General features: G+C 42.7%; 1 protein-coding gene across 1 annotated transcript in view; it reads left to right on the forward strand.

The window, feature by feature from the left end:
• Positions 1-1,314, forward strand: part of LOC122791431 (proline-rich protein 12-like) — a 634,153-nt gene extending 632,839 nt beyond the window's left edge. Inside the window, exon 3 of the mRNA XM_044059173.1 lies at positions 1,115-1,314. Coding sequence (XP_043915108.1) covers positions 1,115-1,314 — 200 coding nt within the window. The remainder of the gene's footprint in view (positions 1-1,114) is intronic.
• Positions 1,315-21,184: the final 19,870 nt, after the last annotated feature.

Below are 21,184 nucleotides of genomic sequence, written 5' to 3' on the forward strand. Positions count from 1 at the left end.
TATGTGTGTGTGTATGTATGTGTATATATATATATATATATATATATATGTGTGTGTTTATATATAGATGTGTACACGTGTATACACAGGTGCGCGCGCACACACTCGTACATGCATGCATGCATACATACACACACACTAATATAAATAGTATGTAGTATAGGCTTGTATTGGACAACACTCATTTAAGAAATGAGACTGTGGTATTCCAATGATTTTTCTTTTCCCTCAGACATAGTGATGTGTGATGTCTGAGTTTGTGTATAAAAGTGGGTGGGAGGGGGTAGGAGGAGGTTGTAGTGCAGTTTGTCCCTCCCTGCCGGACTGATTTTTTTGTAGTAATTTTTTTTTTTAACCGTGACTGTTCACATCTTGGTACATGAGATTCTTTGTGTTTTGCACTTATGTGGATTGATCATAAAATGGTTGCAGTTTCATTAGCAAGGCATATATACGAGTGTGTGTGTTTCTCTATGTATATTTAGACGCACTATGCGTGTGTGTGTGTATACATGTACATATAGACTCGTACATGGTTGTCTTAATATACTTAGTGCACATTCTGCAGAAAAGAAATCCATTTCAGGGAGGAGAAAAATCTGTGCATCAGCTGTGGTTTATGGTATTAGAAGATGATTGTATGAAAGAGTGTTATGGATGAGCCTTGGTAGTACTATTTAGGGAGATGGATATGTGTTTCGGTTGTGTTTTAACTCATTACATCCTGAGTGACTCCTCCATGTGCATCTGCAGTTACTTCCTACTGCTCCTCTAGACGTCAGACATTACTTGTTTATACTTGCATTAATAATTCCAAAACCATGCTTCATACAAGGTATCAGAATATTGCATGCATGATGGCAAACACAATTATTTTGATATTTAACCTCTGTCAATGAGTATTTGTTAGAATTGTAAGGTGATAACTTCATTTTTAAAGGTTCAGGCCACACCCACTAGGAGTTAAAGGTACACACAGAATTGTACTGGAGGGAATGAGTTAAAAAAAATAAATAAAAGGTTGTTGGAGTGCTGTATAGGGAGGAGAGAGAAGTTTTCAACTGTTTTCTTCTTCTGCAGCTCTGTTTACAATATAATTTCTGTTCTATTTAAGCTCTGTCTGGGATATTTGATACCAGTGTACATAACACTAACAATACCACAACTGATACTTCAGTGTTGAACTTGATCTCTGCATTGGAATCCCGTACTCCTCAGGCTGGGTCTTCTGCTGCTGCACTTCTACCACAGTTCAGAACTCCATCATGGCAACCTGGTGAGCAAGACTTGAAATTAACTTGTGTATGTCTATAATGAGCTAAATATGTCCTTTGTTCTTTTTGCCTGTATTAACTTAAACCTTGCACTTTTTAGCCTTGTTACATTATTTTTGAAGCTGATGTATGTTTGTTCGGAAAATATTCTCCAATATCATTGTTGCAGTATTCTTCACCTTAAGCATCTCCTACTTGAGGATAGCGTAATATCCGGCCATTATACCAAATCCTTTAGATATTGTATGTGCCATATGTCACACACACGCTCCCAGTACAGCACATAGGCCTTAAAGGTGATGTTTGGATGCAGTTACCTAGAGTTTCTTTGCTGCCAGTCTGTATCCCATCATCGCTTGTTCGTCAGAATGCCTTTTGCTGTGCTGAATACAGGGTCAGATAAGTGCCTCATTGTGGTCATTTTTGCGTTTTGCTATTGGTATTATTTTCTTTGATTATCTGGAGTTGATGTCATTCAAGAAGGGAAAATGTCAGTGTGAGGAAGATTCTCAGTACGGATTGTCTCAAACATTTGTGTTTTTGTTTGGGGGCTTCCCACACCAGTACTTTTTGTAATATTTTTAAGCCATTTATTCCTAAGACTGTTGGAAGCTGGTGGTCTTCCCCAGCCATCTGTTTAAAGAGCCAAAGGCTTAATTAATTAGCCCACGTATCTTGGCAGAATCTATTACCCCTGAGGTACTTCCATTAAACAAGAAGGTGACCAAGAAATCTTGGTCGGATTCTTTGATTTTCCAGCATCCACTGGATGTCTCTCTAGAAGTGAGTGATCGCTCTGTAGGCTGTCTGGTGTCGACTTTGGCTTCCTCTGCTGTGACCCCATCAGAGGCTGGCATGGATCCTTTCTTTTTTATGTCTTCTGAGGCTTTGCAGGTATCTGCTGCAGAAGTCAAGGGGGAACCATGGTTGATTATCTCAGAGGGCTGTTAGATCCTTAGATTCTGCTCTGGTAGAAGGTTCCAGGTATCATTATTGAATCCCATCAGGGTTCGGATCTCCAGTATTGGCTGATGACCCTCCCAAGAAAAAACAGAAGACTAAACATTCTTCTGTATGCCCCAAAGACCTTCAAAGGGTTTACTCGGGGTCTGTTTGATTCTTTAGTGGCCCTTAAGCTTCCCCAAGGAGTTTCTTTCCATACTCCCACTTGGACTTCACCTCTTCTAGAAGGCTTATGGTAACTAATTCTTCAGGTAAAGATTCAGAGTCTGATGAATGGTTGTGTCTTACTCTTCTCAGATGCCTTCTCCTTTGGCTTATGGCTGTGATGTGGAGTCTGTTAGCTTTGTATCTCCATTGGAGGAGTAGTCTTTTTAGGGAGACAGTATCCAGAATGATGAAATATTTTGTGTGATTCTTCTCTGGTATTTGATGTCCAGAAAAGATAAGAGTTGCTTCAGGTGGACAACCCTAAACCTTTTGCATTACCTTCTGTGTTGGCTGCCTTGTTAGACACCTTCATAGCTGCCACTCAACACCCAGGTCCAAAGAAATATGACGGGTTCGATAAGATTCTTGAGGATTGTGTATTCCCATTTGTGTGCTCCTGCAGACCCTGCTGTGGTTGTCTGTCTCCTCTGACAAGCCTTCTGAATATTTTCCCTTTTCCGAGCTTCTGCCTTCAGGTAAGGATAGTAGGGCAATGGAGAGGATTGAAAAGAAGGTCTATATTGCTTTTATTTTAGCCTTTAGGGCTTTCAGTTGCCAGATCCACATAACCAGATATCATCCTTCCTTTATTGGCTAGGCTTGTCAGGTTATTTCTGACCTAGATTCTGAATTTAAGTCTTCTGCTTTTTCCATTATGGATTATATTTCTCTGGTGGCTAGCCACTCTATGAAGTGCTGCTGCGGATGCCTTTTCCAGAGCTGCTGTATTTGGGTTTGTCATGAGGCTGCTTTTGTTTTCATCGGCAGACATTACCTTAAGACATTAAGGCCAAGTTGCTGGATGCTTCCTTAGATAATAAACTGCAGCAGCAGCAATCCTAGAGAGATGGTCTCTCCAAGAAACAGGTAAAATTTTGTCTGACCTTAACATATTTTTGTATCCCCTATCCCCAAATTCCAGAGGAATTCCCCTTTTTAGGTCTGCATTTTCTTCATATGCAGCCTTGTCTGGCCAGTAAAGGTAGGAAGGGTGGTAGGTGAGCTGCTCCTACAAAGTCTTCTCAAGCTGCTGTGGCTCAGAAGCATTCTTTTTCTGAGAAGCCTGCTTTTGTTTGAAATTTTGCCTCACTTAACTTTCGACCTGGTTTACTTGTCCCTTCATCTCCCTCTGTCTTCTAAACTGGCAACAATATCACTTCAGATTCTTGGATTCTGTCCATTTGTCATGGTTGCTTCATGGTTTGGAGGTCTTTCTTTCCTCTTTTTTTTTTTTACCCCCCGAGATTTCTCATCCTCCTCTAAAACAGGTGACTGGTCTCCTCTAAAATACTTGAAGCATTGTTCTACTTCAGCTCCAAATTCCTACAAATCTTAGATTACCATGCCCCTATTTGCTCTATCAGAAATTGTACAAAAACTCCTCCATGGCTTACAAAGGAAACTAGACAAAAAAATCACATTAAGAAATAAGATTTGGGCCAAATGGAGAACCACGAGAAATCTGGCAATCCACCTAAAATTTAGACAGTTGAGAAATGCTATCAAAACATCTGTGCTTCATGACAAAAAAAACTTTTACTTTCAACTCCAACAGACCTACCACCACAAACGATCTGGTCAGGTATAAACAGGCTCTTACACCCAGGTCGCTCCAAAACACCAATCCCATCAGGTTCCACCCATGACAATCCTAAGCTTATTGCTAACGCCTTCAATACCTTCTTTACTGATACCATCCTATCCCTAGCCAATTCCTTTCCCGCTGTTACCACAAGTCTGTCGCCCACTATCACTAACTTAACTCCCTCATTTCATTTACAACCTGTACCTACATTCTTAATTTGCACCCTCCTCCATAAACTTAAAACCATGCACTCCTTCAGCAGACCTCATTCCAGCTGAATATCTACAGAAATCAACAAAAGTCATAGCCTATCCCATTTCCATACTCCTATACAGAACTATTACCGAAGGAATAATCCCTTCCATTTGGAAAAAATCTTCCATATCATTCCCCTTCCAAAGGGTGGTGACTCTACTGAACTCTCAGACTTTCGCCCAATAACCCTACTTTCTCCACTAGCATAAATAATGGAAAAGTGCATCCACCAACAGCTTCTTAACCACCTTCTCCACAACAACTTACTTGCCAGCTGTCAGCATGGCTTTAGGCCGTTCCTCAGCACAACTACTGCCCTCCTATCATTTTCTGACTGCATCAACAAAAATTGTAATAACGCCACCAACAACACCCTATCTTCTGCACTCTTTATTGACCTCTCAAAAGCCTTCGATATGCTGAACCATCAGCTTCTTTTGGATATTCTTAAATCCCTCTCACTTGATACACAGGCACTACACTGGTTTAAGTCCTACCTAGAAAACAGACAAGCTGTACTCTGGGGCATTGACTTTTCCTCACAACTTCCTGTTACCCTTTGTGTTCCTCAGGTTTCTATTCTGGGCCCTCTTCTATTCTCTGTCTTTATTAACGATCTACATCTAACCTATTGCAAGCAACCTGCATACAATATGCAGATGATTCAACATTAATTTGCTGTGCTACTTCCTTAACAGAACTCCAATCACTTACCCAGAATCTATTCCATAAAGTGGAAAGCTGGTTCCTACAGCGCTGCCTTCTCCTGAACACCAATAAAAATAAATTATTGCTCTTCAATCCTACAATAAATTCCTCGCAAATTAACCTCACAGTGACATCAAATACTGGTACTGTTATAACTCCTGAACCTACCACCAAACTCTTAGGTGTAATTATAGACCATAACCTTAACTTTGACTCGCACATCAATATCACCATAAAGTCAGTTAATAGAAAGCCAGGCACCCTTTACAGAATTAAACCCTACCCTTACCCCTATAGCTAGAACTACTATTGCCCACACCCATCTCATCTCTACCCTCTTCTACACCTCTCCCATTTATACTAATATATCTAAAAGCAACCTCAAGAAACTGGCAGCCACTTATAACAACATAGTTAGATTTGCCACCAACTCCTCATATAGAACCCACCATTTTCATAATCTAAAACTGCTTGGATGGCTAGAACTCCAAAATCAACTAATATTTCAACAGCTTCTTATCACACACAAAATCCTTCATCATCCTAGTAATAGTCCAATGCTAACTAGTCTTATCCCCTACAAAAATCTCCCAACCCTTCGCTCAGCTAACATATTACTAGTACATCCAAAAACAAGGCTGGGGCCACACTTCTCTTATACTGTAGGCAAAAACGTGGAATCTACATTTCACTAAACTGTCAACTCTCTCCACTACATTTCTATTCAAAAAGCAATTTAAAGAATATCTTCAAACTCACTGGCTATGCCCTTGCAGAAATCCTGACTAAAATCTCCCTCATTTTTAAGTCTACCATTCTTTTAACTGCCTTTTTGCATACCTCTTATTAACCTCTGAGAATTTACTGTTCAGCCTACTAAAGTTACTACTAACTTTGCCGTTCCTTGAATCTGCTGCCGAGTTAAAATGTGCTTGGCAAGCTCTCTACTGTATAAACTTCTCTCTAACTTACAGATGTAATGACCTATAGCTTGTAAATACTTTTAAATTATATTTGTACATCACTGGCATTTTCTGTTCAACCTACTCAAGTCACTACTAACATTGCGCTTCCTTGAATCTGCTGCAGAGCCTAAACTTACTTGCAAGCTCTCTACTGTATAATCATGTCTCTACCTTAGAAATACTTGGAACTATAGCTTGTTAATGATTGTAAAGTATGTTTAGTTCTACACTGTTATGTAAAATCTTGTTTTCTTGTCTGTATTAGTACTGTTTGTTAGCTTTTCTCCCCGTGTCTCTACTGAAAATGGACATGCATCCAGCTACAATAGCCCGGTCAACAAATGTAAAAATAAAATAAACGGCTTCCTGATTTCTCACAGATTCTTGGGGCCTTGGTGGACCAGGAAGCTGTTCAGTCTGTCCCTCCTTTCCAAGTGGGAAAAGAATTTTACTCCAGAATGTTACTAGTTCCTTGAAAGGAGGGCAGTTGGAGGCCTATTTTGGATCTCACCTTGTTCAACACTTTTCTTTTTCCCCAAGTTTCATCTTTTTGGATATTTTCTCTACAAACCCTGTCTTTTTTTTTTTTTTTTGTTGCTGCTCCAGGCTTTTCTGATGTCCGTGGATTTGAAGGATGTTTTCCTTCGTATTCCTATTCACCCTTTCCTCAGCAAGCTTTTTCATTTCTCTTTCTTCCTCTCATTTTCATTTCTTTGCTTTGCCCCTTGGTCGCTCTACTTCCCCAAGTGTATTAACTAAATTCTAGCTCCTGTTAATCCCTTTTGGAGGCTCCAAGGCATTCACATTTTTCTTTATTCAGAGGACCTCTTAAGCCAGGCACCTTCTCCCATTTGCCTGTTACAGGCTATGGCTTTCACCCCATCCCTCCTTCAAAGTTTGTATTTTACTATCAATTTCCAGAGGTTTGTCCTGACTCCCTTTTATGAGCTGCAAGATTCAGATAATGCCACTGTTGACCTCTTCAGCAGCTCCAAAGGTTTGTCCTTGACAGCTTTCTTTCAATCTCTTCCTCTGCCTGTCATTCCAGCCAGTGAGTATCTTCAGACCGTAGGATTCATGACCGCTTATGTTACAATGCTGCTTCTTGTCAGACTGCATATGCGGAAGCCTCAAAGGTTTCACTTCAGCACTTCCACCCTCTGGATTTCAAAATGCCTCTCCTTCCTTGTCTCACGCTAGAATCTGGGTGGTGGATTCAGCAACTTACTCTTAACCCAGGCCTGCCCTTACAGCCACTGTCCCCCCCCCCCAAGAACTGTTCACTGATGCCTCACACAATCTGGATGGGGGGTTCTTGTGGTCACCTGAAAATTCAAGCCGTCTAGTGGCCCCCTCCCCCCACTGCAATCATCAAATTGAGAAGAGCTCTGATAATAGCCCTTCAGGCTTTTCACCCCTTGTTCTCTTCAGGCCCCCCTGAAAGTTTTCACAGACCACTCCACAATGACGTGGTTTGTCAACAAGCAAGGGAACCACAAAGTCTTACCTACTTTTCAGGCTGGCTGTTCAGACCAGGGATCTGGCTATTAGTTATTGACTAACTCTTTAGACTGTGTGTATTCTTTCAGAGCACACTTAGTGGGAGATTCTTTGAGCAGGTCCAAAATACACGCTCACGAATGGATGCTTCACAGAGACATGTTTCTGGATGTAGTCCATTGGTAGGGTATTTCTCTAGCAGATCTTTTTGCCTCCCTTCTTAACAGACAGCTCCTTATTTCAGTGCCATGTCATCTGGCATGGAAGATGGGCAACCTTTCTTTTTCTTTGAAGGGGATGTTTCTCTATACCTTTTCTCTACTTCCAGGTGGGCTGAAGAAAATTCAGCTAGACTCCCCAAAAATCTTGCTAGGGATCCCCTTTCGGCCAAGGCAGCACTGGTTCCCCCTCAATACATGTGGCCAAGGGCAATCCCCAAAATGTACCTCACCAACTGGACCTCCTTGCACAAGACAAGGGGGTCATGCCTCCATTCATGTTTGTCCACTTTTCAACGGACACTGTGGGTGATAGGGTTTTTGATAACTTTTAGGTATATTTTTCTGAGGACCTGCTCCGAGTTTTACAGGAGGCAAGAAAACCTGCAACCAGAAAGTCTGTTTTCTGTCTGATGCCATGTTTTTAGCCAGTACCCTTTTTTTAGTTAGTGTCCCTTTGGTTTCTCCTGTTTGTGAGTTGCTGCATTCCGGCTTGTCCTATTCTTCTGTAAAGGACCATTTGTAAGCTGTTTTTGCCAGTCTGCCCTTGAATCCTCCTTTTGCCTTCTCATTTTGAGGTCAAACAGTTCCTTAAAGTCCTCCTGCATGTTTGGCCCCCCAAAAAATGTTCCTACTCCTTTGGACCTTAATTTTGTTTTGCAAAAATTCACCCAGGCTCCTTTTGAGCGTGCATTTTTGCCTTCTCTGCAACACTGTACTTGGAAGACTGCCTTATTGGCAAAGAAAATGAGGGACTCAGAAATTTGAAGATAAAAAATCAAGAAAAGTTGGTTTTATTTGCTTATGATGATATTCTGTACCTGATAAAAGCAGAAAAGGACATCAGTGTTGAACATAGAGACTGTTTCAAGTCCTTGCAGGATATAAAATTAATGAAAATAAAATGGGCTATAGGTGTAAACTGTAACAACACATAAAATTGGTCCAGCAGTTTCCATATTTGAGTGCATGATAAAATGAAGTATTTGAGTATGGATTAAAAAGATTTCTGATGTGGCAACTAAGGATATGTGGGAGGAAACTAAACAAAAGATGATACAAAAACTGAGAAACTGGAAGCTTTCTTTATGGATATAGCAAGATGGAAATGTTTTTAGTCCCTTTAGTTGTATATGCAGGTCTGGCATATTTTTGTTAGTCAGAAAAGTTGTTGTGAACAGTAATAAGGAGTTGAAGGAAGTTAACTGAGAGGGGAAGAGAGCAACATTCAAGTGGGGTAAGTTGATCCTTCCAGTGGAACAAGGTGGCTTAGCTTTACCCGATTTGAAGGGATGTTTTAGAGGTACACAGGTAAGGCTCGTCTTCATAATACAAGCAGAAAGCTATAATTCAAAGTGGAAAGGAATGATGATGAACCAGAAGGGAAATTCAAGAAATAAGATAGTCATTTAGGATGAGGACAATGACAACAGCCATGTAGAATACTATATTCATAAAGTAGCAGAAAGTATTCTAAGAAGTAAGCCAACCCAAGAATGGAGAAAGGTGATTTTGCTGTTAGGGATGATTGCAATTAGATGTATAGAGAATAGGCAAGAGGGGGCTGGAATTTACTGGAGAAAACTGTCAAACCAATGTATTGGGAGGAAATGACTAGAGAAGGAAAGGTAATAGAATGTGAAGAGACCAAGAGAGACTCCCTTCCCTTTCGGGGATTATCAGAGTATAGGCAATGAGAAGTGGCTAGGGAAATCCTAAGTGAAAGACTGGCTGTGGTAGAGTTTAGTTAAGTCTAGAACTGATCTGCTGGTAAAAAGGGATAAGTAGAGTATATAAAACATTCCGCAGTAACTATAGGAGTCAATCGGAGAAGATTGGAAAAGATTGTGTGATTGGATAAGCATTTCACATGGAATCAATGAGACAATGGGAAGTGTATATGGCTCCAAAGTATGCAACGAACTGTAGAAGATTTAGAATTTTTGCTATAAAGTGTTTGCGTAACTATTTATTATTTTAACTCCAAGCAGACTCCAAATTTTTCCTCAGCCAAATGTTGGAGGTGTTATAGGGAAGAAAGAGTTAACCGGGTACATATGATCTCCTGTATCACTGTTGCAGTATTCTTCACAGTAGGAGTCCCCTGCCACGGAACGCCCTGTGTTCGGCCAGTATATCTAAGCCTTTAGATCTTGTATGTGCCATATGTCACAAGACTAGTGGATATCAAAGTGTACAAACGCCTGTTAAAAGGCCAGGTTTTTGTGATGCGACCAGAATAAATCATTTCAAAACTTTTCACACCTTTAATGTGACCTATAACCTGTACAATTCAGTTGAAAAACAAACCTGTTATGGGAAAAAATATAACGAGTAAAAAAAAAAAAAAAAGTTGGTTGCATAAGTGTGCACACCCTTAAACTAATACATTGTTGAGACACCTTTTGATTTAATTCCAGCATTCCAGACAGATTTTATAAAGTCCCTGAAGATGCAAAATTTCTCTTCAAGGCCCCTTTTGCAGACCTATCTGCAATTTCTGTGGCTGCAGATAAAAACTTCCAATCTTCCCTTTTCACTTCCCACCTTCAGATAAGGAAAGTAGAATTATTGAAAGACTGGGCAAAAAAAAGTGTACACTTCTGCCACTTCAGCTGCAAGAGCCATAAACCACCAAACTCATAAGGCCAAATATTCCTTGGCCCTTATTACTGATGCTGTTAAACACTTGGGTGACCTTCCTGATTCCCCTATTAAAACTAAGGTCTCTAGTCTTATACATTCCTGCAGTCAGGTAACTAGACACTACATTAAGTGTAGTTATGATGCAGTGGAGGCTTCATCCAGGGCTGCAGCCTCAGGTTCTGTCATCAGGAGATATTCTTGGCTTAGCCTACAGTCTCTGCCTGATGACATTAAGTAAAAAATCATGGCTGCTCCCTTGGATAACGAGGCTTTATTTGGGTCAGCAGCAGCTGAACTCTTTAAGGCCCTCCGGTAAAAGGCAAAGAACTCCATGACCTCAGGCACATTTTGTGTCTCTGGTTTCTCGCTTCCAGAGGAACTATCCAGCTAAAACTACCTTTGAGAAGGCTTTCCAGGCACATGCCACCCAAAGGGAAAAAAGATTTGAGGAAGCAGACCCCCACTAATTGTTCACTCTCTACTGCAGTTTAGAAACAACCCTTTCAAGCCAAGCTTGGTAGTCTGTGACTACCAGCCCTTAAATTCAGACACTCACTCTCCATGCGCCTCTCCCTGTCCCTTCCCTGCTTGGAAACTGGTTACCCAGGACTCTTGGGTCCAATTAATCATAAAACTAGGTTACTTCATGGTGTGGGAAACTAGACCAACCTTCAGAGGCATTCCTCAACTCCATCTAGACCAAATGGCTTCCTTTCCCCAAGTCTGCAGTCCCTACTTTCGAAAGGCGCAATTCAAGACATGCCCTGCAATAGAGGGAAATGATTCAACTCCAGGATGTTCTTGGTCCCCAGGAAAGAAGGTTCCTGGAGACCTTTCTTGGATTTGCCCCATCTAAACATTTTCCTCAAGGTCCTCTTCTTTCGGATGCTAACCCTTTCTACTGTCTTTCCTCTGAACCCTCCCTCAGGCTTTCATCGTGTCCTTGGATATAAAGGATGCCTACTTGCACATTCCAGCCCATCCATTTTTCAGGAAATTGCTTTGCTTCTCAGTGGTTTCTGTGCATTTTCAGATTTGTGCTTTGCCATTTGGTCTCTCTACATCCCCAAGAGTGTTCACAAAGTGCCTAGCCCCAGTCATTGCTTTTGCCAGAATGCAGGGGATCAAACTCTTCCCATACCAGGACGATAACCTTATCCAGACTCTGTCTCCTTAGTTGCTCCTGCAACATCTAGACTTTACTGTCTCCCTATTGAGACACCTTGGATTCACCATAAACCTTCACAAAACTTCCATGACTCCCTCTCAGGATCATGTGTTGGTAGGATGCACTAACAGGACAAAGGATGGCCTGCCTCCCTCCAGACAAGAATCTGTCTTGGCTTCCTATTTTCAAGAGATCCTCCCTCTCCAAGCCCTGTTGGTCCGGAAGTTTCTCAGGCTCCAAAGATTCATGCCCTCCACCATTCCCATAGTACCCTTACCAAGCCCACATGAGGAAGTTCCAGTGGTACTTGAGGACAATCTGGAAACACCTCCACCCTCTGGAGTTCATGGTACCCCTGCTTCTTTGCCTTGCCAGGGAACTAAAATGGTGGATTGCACAGATGTCTGTGGGCCAATGTATGGCATGCCAAATTATTGAAGGCATACATAGCCAAAGACATTTCCCCCGGAGGTTTGAGGGTATGAATTCAACCCTTGGTTCCTGATGCTGACACTGCCCTTCTGGAACAATGGGCTGAGGTGCAACATAAAGCATTTGTGGAATCTGTTAAAACACTGGCATCATATTATGACAGGACCATTGACAAAAACATATCTGATATCACACGTATGTGCATTGATATTGTAAAATATGAGGGTCGAGGGGTACAACAACTGTTTAAGGAAATTGAGTCAGGATGTTTTGTCATTAGAGCAACAGTTAAAAGAAAAAAAGAAAAAATTTCAGAGATGTAACCGATTATGAGGGTGGACATCCCTATGCCACTAACAAATGTGAGATTTGAACCTATGAACAGGAATGTTGTCAAGAGGCCACGCTCTATACTGAAGAAATCAACCTTATCCAGTTGAGGATTCAGGTGAGGAATCTTCCTCTGGTTTAGAGTCCTCTACACAAAATGTCACAGACTCACCAGTGTCAAAGAAAAGCGATATGCCTATACCTTTAGGGGTAAACAAAAGCGGGGGGGGGGTGCAGGAAACACAGGGGTAGACAGTATGGAAGAGTTGCTCAAACTCATGGTACAAAAGTAGAACAGAGTAATGTACTTAATATTTCCTCTGTTGAATTGTCACCTTCTCATGTCAAACTGCTTAATAAAGGATTACATTTTATACCTGTTTTTTATGTGCCTGAAGATACCTTTACACAGGATATATATCCTCTTTTTGTAGCTGCCTTAATCTGAAACTTTTTCCATACAGCATCTGAATCAGAACCACAACGTGGATTTAAATATCATAAATCCAACTTTATTCCACCCATGCATCCTACTGTAGTCATGTTTCAGAACGCAATTCTTGAAGATCTACATTTCAACTACAGGAATCGCCTTGCAAAATCTAACAAACTATCGAAACATGAGATGGACATGATTCGGGAATTGGGTACCAATTGTGAACTAGTAATACTGTCAGCAGACAAAGGTGGGGCTATAGTGGTACAGGACTGGTCACAATATAATATGGAAGCAATGAGACAACTCTCTGATAAACGCTATTGTAGACAAATAGTGTGTGACCCTACTACCGGCTTCAAGAAACAAATAAGATTGCTTCTTGAATTCTGCTAAGGAAGAGGGGATTATAACGGACAACATATTGCACCATTTAATAGTTTGGGACCCTTCAAGCCAGTATTTATACTCTTTACCAAAAATGCATAAGAGCTTACAAAACCCAATAGGTAGGTCAGTTGTGTCTGGTAGAGGCTCAATTACTGAACCCCTGTCCCAGTTCCTGACTTTACATCTAAAACCGTTGCTCAAATGGGTCAGAGCAAGGATTCAAGACACCACTGAGTTTCTTAGGGTCATTTCCAACATGCATTTGGATGCAGGGTGGCTTGTGTACTTTGTATGTTTCTGCATTATATACAAATATTCTCCATTGGGCGGGCTTGGAGGCTCTAGAATATTGGCTATTTAGGTCCGAATTATATCTACCGGGCTTCAGTACATTCCTACTCTGTTTAACAGAAAACATTTTTAGTCAAAACATGCTCTATTTTCAGAACAACTGTTATTTACAGATCAAAGGAACTGCCACGGGGAGCAGTCTTCTCCCCCATGTATGCCTTTCTCTTCATGGCCTATATTGAGGAACAACTAATCTGTGGTAGGGCCCTTAACATCAACATAGATGAGATCGACATCTGGAGGAGATATTTGGGTGATTGCTTGTTAGTACGGAGGTCTGATAGTATTTATCTTCAGGAGTTTGTTGAATGCTAGGATAATAAATGAGAGACTGAGTTTACAGTTACCTTGGTTATGAACCGAATCACTTTCCTGGATGTTTTAGTAACCCAAAATGTTGATCCCACATTAACAACCGAGGTTTACCGTTAACGCCCCCAGTTCAACTCCTTATTGAATGCTACCAGCTTTCATCCTCCTCATATATGCAGAAACATTCCAAAGTCACAGTTTTTACGTATCAAAAGGATATGTTCAGATGCACCATTCATATGAGGAAGATCTAGTTATGAGATTCAGGCAGAGGGGCTACAAGAGAGGGGACATATACCAGGCTAAACACTGTGCATCTAATCAAAACAGGACTGATTTACTTCAGTACAGGGACGGAACAGCGGACAGTAATTCACCAATTAGATTAGTCACTGCATATGGTAGGAATACGGATGGTCCTACTCAAGTCTACGTAGGCACAGGAATATTCTTTTAGCAGATACCAGGTTAAGTGAAATTGTAGATGATGCAGGTCATTTTTCTTTTAGAAGGGGCAAAAATCGTGACTTGCATATGAGTCATTACAAACATGCACCTACATATGATGTGCATTCAACACAGACAGCACTAGAAGGCAGGGTTTTACAAGGTTGTTTTCCATGTGGTGACTGCACTCATTGTAAAAGGATGCTGAAAACCAGGGAATTTACTAGCAAGAATACCGGGCAAGTGTTCAATATTTCATTTTTTGCAAACTGCCAGTCAGATTGGCTCATTTATATGGCCACTTGCACATGTTCTTCGTGTTTCATTGTTGCAGTCATCACATTTGGGTTATCTGCCTGCAGGTAGCCCTCAGCCAGCCTGAATACCAGAGTCTTTGGATTTCTGCATCGGATACTGTCGCTTCTTCCTTGATGTCAGGTCGTCAGGGGTATAAAGCATGCAGCTGATGCCAATACATCAGTCTTTCTTCCCGTGCGGTGCCCAAAGCAGTAGTAGTTCGCAAATGCCGGTTGGCCGATAACTGAAATTTTCGTTTTCGAGTTTCAGACCTGAAGTCTTCAAAAAGATAAGTACCCCGTTGGGGATCCTTTTTTCTTGTTCTAACCGATGTCAGAAAAAAACAATTGTTTTGCCTGTGGAAAGCAAATACCTCTTAGAGATTTTCATTCTTACTGCATCACCTGTTTAGGCCCAGGCCACGACGTACCTCACTGTCTGTTTTGTGCCTTGTTCAATGCCCGAACTCTTCGTCGTCAGGCTATTTTTGCAGCTAAATACTTTTGTTCTCGATCTTCTTACTCTGAAATGGCTTCGTTAAGCCATCCGACTACCGAAAAAACGTAAGGATCAAGACAGACCACATAGGTCCAAAACTGCCGACGACGCTTCCGTTAAGCTAGTCACCAGTCCGCTGGTACTCCTGTGCTTTTGCAGCCCCTGATACCCGCTACTACAGATTTGCAGGCCTCTATTGAAACCCATTCGTATCCATAATAAGAGGGAGTCTGCCTCTGCTTCACTCTTGTACGTCTTGCCATTATACAAAAGTTAGCTGCTACTGCAAAGGTATGTGCGCCAGCCCTCACCACTCGGCGTACGTCGGTCAAACGGACGTAGAGTATAAAGCGGATGTCAGCATGCACCTACCTCATAACTGGATGACGCCAGAACCAGCAACTGAGTGGGTACTCAGGAGTCAGGCAAGCGTCAGGGGAAAAGCAGGGTAGGAAACTATACAGCAGCATATAGAAGAGAAGGACATCTGAAATTATGGTAAGATTTTACACGACGTCCTTCTATTCTTAAGCCATTACGTCCATAATATGAGGGAGAGTGCAAAAGCTCATGCTGTTAACTGGGTGGAGGGACAGATTCTCCACAAAGCCATGAAGGATGGCCCTGGCAAATCCTGCACTGGACCTGGAAATGATGTCCAACTTGTAGAGTTTGTTGAAAGTGTGGACAGATGACCAAGGAGCTGCCTCCGAAAACACAGCTGTATCCAAACCCTTGAAGGCACCGAAGGAGGACACAGCCCTAAAGGATTGTGCCCTCACATGGAAGGGGAAGCCTTTTGCCACGGGCTTTGTAGCAAAATGAAATAGTTGTACTTATCCATGAGGAAATGGTTTGCTTGGAAACAGTGTCCCAAGGCTCTTAGGTGATAGAAGACAAAGAGCCCATCAAATTTACGGATGGATTTGGTCTTGACCAAATAATATCCGAGTTATCTACGTACATCCAAGGAGTGAAGGATCTTTTCAGCAAAAGTTTGAGGCAAGGGAAAGAAGGTAGGAAGATAGATGGCCTGATTCAGGGGAAAGTTCATTAACTACTTCGTGCATGAAGGATGGATTAGTGCATAAGCAAACGCTGTCCTTTTGGAAAACTGTAAAAGGGGGGAAGGCAATGAGGTCTTGCAGTTCAGACACCCGTCTGACTTAAGTAATGGCCACCAGGAGGAAAGTTTTACATGTGCAGTGTTGGAGACAGCAGTCCTTGCCTGGCTCAAAAGGCAGTAAGGTCAGCTTTTCCAAAACAAAATTAGGATCCCAAAGGGGGGAATGGGCTTCCTTGGAGGTCCAATGTAAAGTACCACCCTTAAAAAGAGCTCAACTTCCAGTTATATAGGAGGGGCGAGAGGTAGGCATGTTAAGATGGCAGATAGGTGAACTTTAACAGAACAGTATGACAAGCCAGAGTTGATCAGTTCACACAGGTAAGACAAAACAACTGGAGGTTCTACAGTCAGTCGTTGGCTATTCCGTTTCAGACCCCAAACAATAAACCTTTTCCACTTGGATAGGCAGGATTTTCTGGTAGCGGGTTTTCTGACCTCCTGCAGAACCTGAAGCACATGCTCGGAGTAAAGGTGTCTGAAGAGAATCAACGCCCCATAACCCACACGGTAAGGTAAGGTAAAACTTGGACCTGGTTGCTATAGGTGCATGGGAAGTCACACACAGGGCCATAAACCAGGGACCTTAAATGTGACGTCTGCACGCACAGACCTCAGAGCATTTAAGCCACAGATGACGTCACATCGTTAACTTTGCTCCTACTTGCGAAGACTTCTAAAAGCTAAATACCCCATTGGGGAAACCTTATTCTTTTGGCTTGAGCTTGGTTAGTTGTATTTAATAACCGATGTCCGCTAAGAAGGGCTAATGCCATTGCAGGCATCTGATACTGCATAAGGATACCCATGACCGTTGCGTCTTTTGAAGGAACACTGTCGCACCACTTGTTGCATTTGCCAGTCATTTATACTGATCCTCCGCAGCCACCTGGCCACTTTGAATTTATATTTAGGGAACCAGCCTCTCACAAAGCTTATGCTTAGAATGGACCCCGAATTGGCCACTCCGACTGAACCACCGTGGAAAAATGCCAAAGTTTTCAGGCCTACTTCCGTTGCGTCTCTGCCAGCTTCTGATTTAGGAGTTGAGGGACATTCGACAGAACTGACTACTTCGGCTCCCACCGATGAGACCACTTCAGAAGTTTCGGCGTGCACAGAGATAGCTCAGACATCGGTTCCTACTGATATCGAGGGGGCACCAGAAGTGGTCAGAAGACCTTAGGCTACTCCTGTTCCTGAGACTCGAGCCTTTGAGCCTAGGCTTTCTCCCAAACCAACACCTTCTAAACGAAAACGGAAAACATGTTACTCCTACCCCATGTAGGAGTCTGACTGGCATTCTTTCACCAACTCTCTGATGCAGGCCTTTATGGCCATAAGGCCCACAGGCTCTACTCCCTCCACTATACCTGTGCTCAGCCCTAGGCCTACGTCTGCCATTTCTCTCCTCTTGCAGACTACCCAAGAAGAAGAGGGACTAGAACCTTACTACTGTTCGTCTGAAGAGTCCATTTCTTATTGATCCTAGATTGCCTCTCCTTTAGAATATTATTCACCAGATGATTCAATTGAAGGGGATCCTCCACCAGAGGACGTTACCTTTGGTTGAAACCATAACTAAGATGAAAGAGTACTTTAAATGGGACACTACCCAGGTGACTGAGGTATTTTGAAGTCCTTTAAGTGGAGTCTCGCTCCCCATCAGCCATCCCACCAGTCTTAACTGCCATATCTGGCTGCTTTTACTTCTGCATCCAAAAATCCAGACTCTCAACCACCTGTACCTGAAAGACCAGACTGGTTTTATAAGCTTCTTGATGAGCAAAAGTTCTTAGTTTAACCCCCTCCCCCCTGGCAGACCCTACAGTTATTGCGGTCATCCAGACAAGCAGTCCAGACATATTCCCTCTACATCTCTTTTGCCTACTGATGGACAGCAAAAGCATGGACAGGATTGATAAAGTGTACACCTCTTCCACCCTGGCTTTCTGTGCTATAAGTTATCAGACACACATGGTTAAATATGCACTGGATCTTGTATCACAAGCATCTAAGCTCATGGCTACCACACCTGACTGCCCTACTAAATTAGACATAACATCAAAAGTGTCCCTGGCTTCACAGGTAGCTAGAAATTCAGTTAAGTGCAGTTATGACACTGCAGTGGCCTCTGATAGGTCAGCAGCTTCTGCTTCCTTCCTTCGCAGATATTCTTGGCTGCACCTACAACCTCTTCCAGAAGACTTTCAAGCTAATATTATGGATGGCCCCTTAGACCATAACCTATTGTTTGGAAAACAATCTGCAGAACTTTTTAAAAGCCTGCAGGAGAAAACCAAGGAACTGCAGGATATCAAACATTTTTGTTTGTGTCCCCTATTCCAAAGTATTACAGGAACTACCCTGCTAATACTCCTTTGTCAGGAGAACCCCTTCCTCTACCAGCACAGGAGGGGGAACCAGAAGGCAAGCATTCTCCAGACCTGTCGCCTGTCAACAAAGTCCTAGAAATCGTTTTAGGATAGAAATGCACCCAGTAATGTGCGACTGCCTTGCTCATCTGCCATTGTTAGACCACCTATCTCACTGTTTACCTATTTGGAAAACCATCACTTCAGACCAGTGGGTACAGAGTATCATTAAAAACGGATGCATCCTTTCTTGGAGGGAAAAGCCCATCCCAAAGCCTATTCCCTTTCCTCCCAAAAACCAAATTCACCTCCTGCCACAGTCTTCAAGACCTCCAAAACCCAGGAACAATACAACCTATTCCTCCAGGGCAGGAAGGTAAAGGATTTTGTTCAAGACTTTCTGGTCCCCAAAAAGGATGGCCCTTGGAGACCTGTACTGGATCGGTCTTTCCTGAACCAATTTCTAGAAGCTCCTTCTTTCAAAATGCTCTCCCTCCCAACTCTTCTCCCTCTTACCACAGACCAGGCCTTCATGGCCACTTTGGATCTAAAGGAGGCTTACCTGCATATCTCCATCAAACCCTCCAACAGAAAATGTTTACGTTTTTCTGGACCCTGCTCTCATTTTCAGTTTGCATCCTTGCCCTTGGGTTTGTCTATAGCACTCGGAGTGTTCATAAAATGCCTAGCCCCGGCCATTGTTTACTGCAGGACCCAGGGTATGTAACTCTACTCCTACCAAGACGATGTTGTCCTCCTAACAGAGATAGAAACCTGTCTGAGACCACCTTAGGTTTACCACCACCCTTCAAAACCTGGGCTTCACCCTCAATGTAAACAAATCCTCCTTGTTCCCTCAGCAAGACAAAGTATTTCTGTGCTGCAGAATCGGGACAGATCTAATGCGGGCCTTTCTTCTATAGGAAAAGGTCCTCTCCCTCTCCACTCACTTTTGAAACCTTTTACTAGAATCCCAAATTTCTGCAAGATAATTCCTGCAACTCCTGGGGCTTATGGCAGTCACCATTCTCATGATTTCCTTGGCAAGAATGCACATCCGGAAGTTCAAATGGTACCTCAAGAATATGTGGTCACAACATTTACACACTCTAGAGAAACAAATCCCTTTTCTGCCCTGCCTCATATCAGAGCTAAGGTGGTGGATTCAACAAATCCATCACAAGCCGGGATTGCCTCTTCAAATGCCCTCCCCAAACCAGTTCATTTTCACAGATGCATCAGACCTATGTTGGAAAGCCACCTGCAAGGATTTCAGGGTTCAGGAATCCTGCCCTTCAAAAGAAACATGTCAATGTCAGAGATGACTGCAGTTCTCATAGCCCTGGAGGCTTTTCTTCCTACCCTCCATACGGGTCCCCTTCTAATATTCACAGACAACACCACAGTCTTGTGGCACTTCAACAAATGAGGAGGAACCAAAGCCTACCTCCTTTGCAGAATAACTCTACAAATCTAGGACCTCACCTCCAGGCACAACTTGTCCCTACAGGCCTCCTGCATCCCCTGTCAAGACAACAAACAGGCAGATTATCTCAACCGATCATCTTCTTTATAGCACGAGTGGATATTGAACAGGGGAAACCTTTCTAGACATTGGCACTGGTGGGGCACTCCTGATCTATTTGCCTCCCCCCAGAATAGACAGTTGATCAATTTCTGAACCAAGGATCACTCCCCACTAGCCTGGAGAGTAGATGCCTTAAGCATTTCTTGGAAGGGATTGTTCCTTTATGCTTTTCTCCCCTTCCATCTAATCCAAAAGGTCCTACTGAAAATCAGGAAGGACAAACCAGAAATCGTGTTGGTGACCCACTACTTCACTCACTAGCCAAGAGCAATCACTACAAGTTACCCCACAAGGTGGACCTTCTCTCACAAAAGGGAACCCTAATCCATCCTCTCCTACAGATGTTGGCACTAACACTCTGGGTGATAAACTTCTAATCCCTTTCAGTGAAAGTACATCTTTCAGCCATATCTGCCTGCCTCTAGACCTCCCCCCCCTTTTACTATACAGGCTAGATGTTAAACTTTTCCTGAGAGGGGTCTTGCACAACAAGCCACGTAGAAAACCCATCCCGCCACCCTGGGACCTAAACTTTGTCCTGGAAAAACTAACACTGGCCCCCTTTGAGCCAGCTAGCAATGCTACTTTGCAACTATGTACATGGAAAACTGTACTGTTGGTGGCCATCACTTCTGCTAGGAGAGTCTAGGAGAGTCAGAGTTGCAAGCTCTCATGGCCTGCCCCCCTACACTGTTGTCACAAGGACAGGGTGACCGTGTGCACTAACCTCTCCTTCATGCCTAAAGTGGAAAACAAGCTGTCCTTAAATCAGTCTATTTACCTGCCTACCTTCGACACCTCTCCAGCTTACAAGAGTGAGAGGATTCTCCATTCCCTGGATGTGCACAGACAACTTCGATTTTACCTAGACAAAACTAAGCCCTTCAGAAAGTCTGATCAACTTTTTGTCTCCTTTCACCCCAGGGCTATGAGCAAGGCAGTTTCCAAGCAAACTATTTCAGGTTGGATCAGAAAATCCATTGCTTTCTGCTACTCGCACCATGGCAAACCTCTGCCCCATGGGGTGAGAGCTCATTCTACCAGAGGTATGGGCTTCTTCCAAAGCCTTCCTCAAAAGACTGGACACAGCTTTCATTTTAGAAGCTGCCACCTGGA

Source organism: Protopterus annectens, chromosome 17.part0, assembly GCF_019279795.1.
Source record: "Protopterus annectens isolate FY-2018-M chromosome 17.part0, PAN1.0, whole genome shotgun sequence".
Classification (NCBI taxonomy): Eukaryota; Metazoa; Chordata; order Ceratodontiformes; family Protopteridae; genus Protopterus; species Protopterus annectens.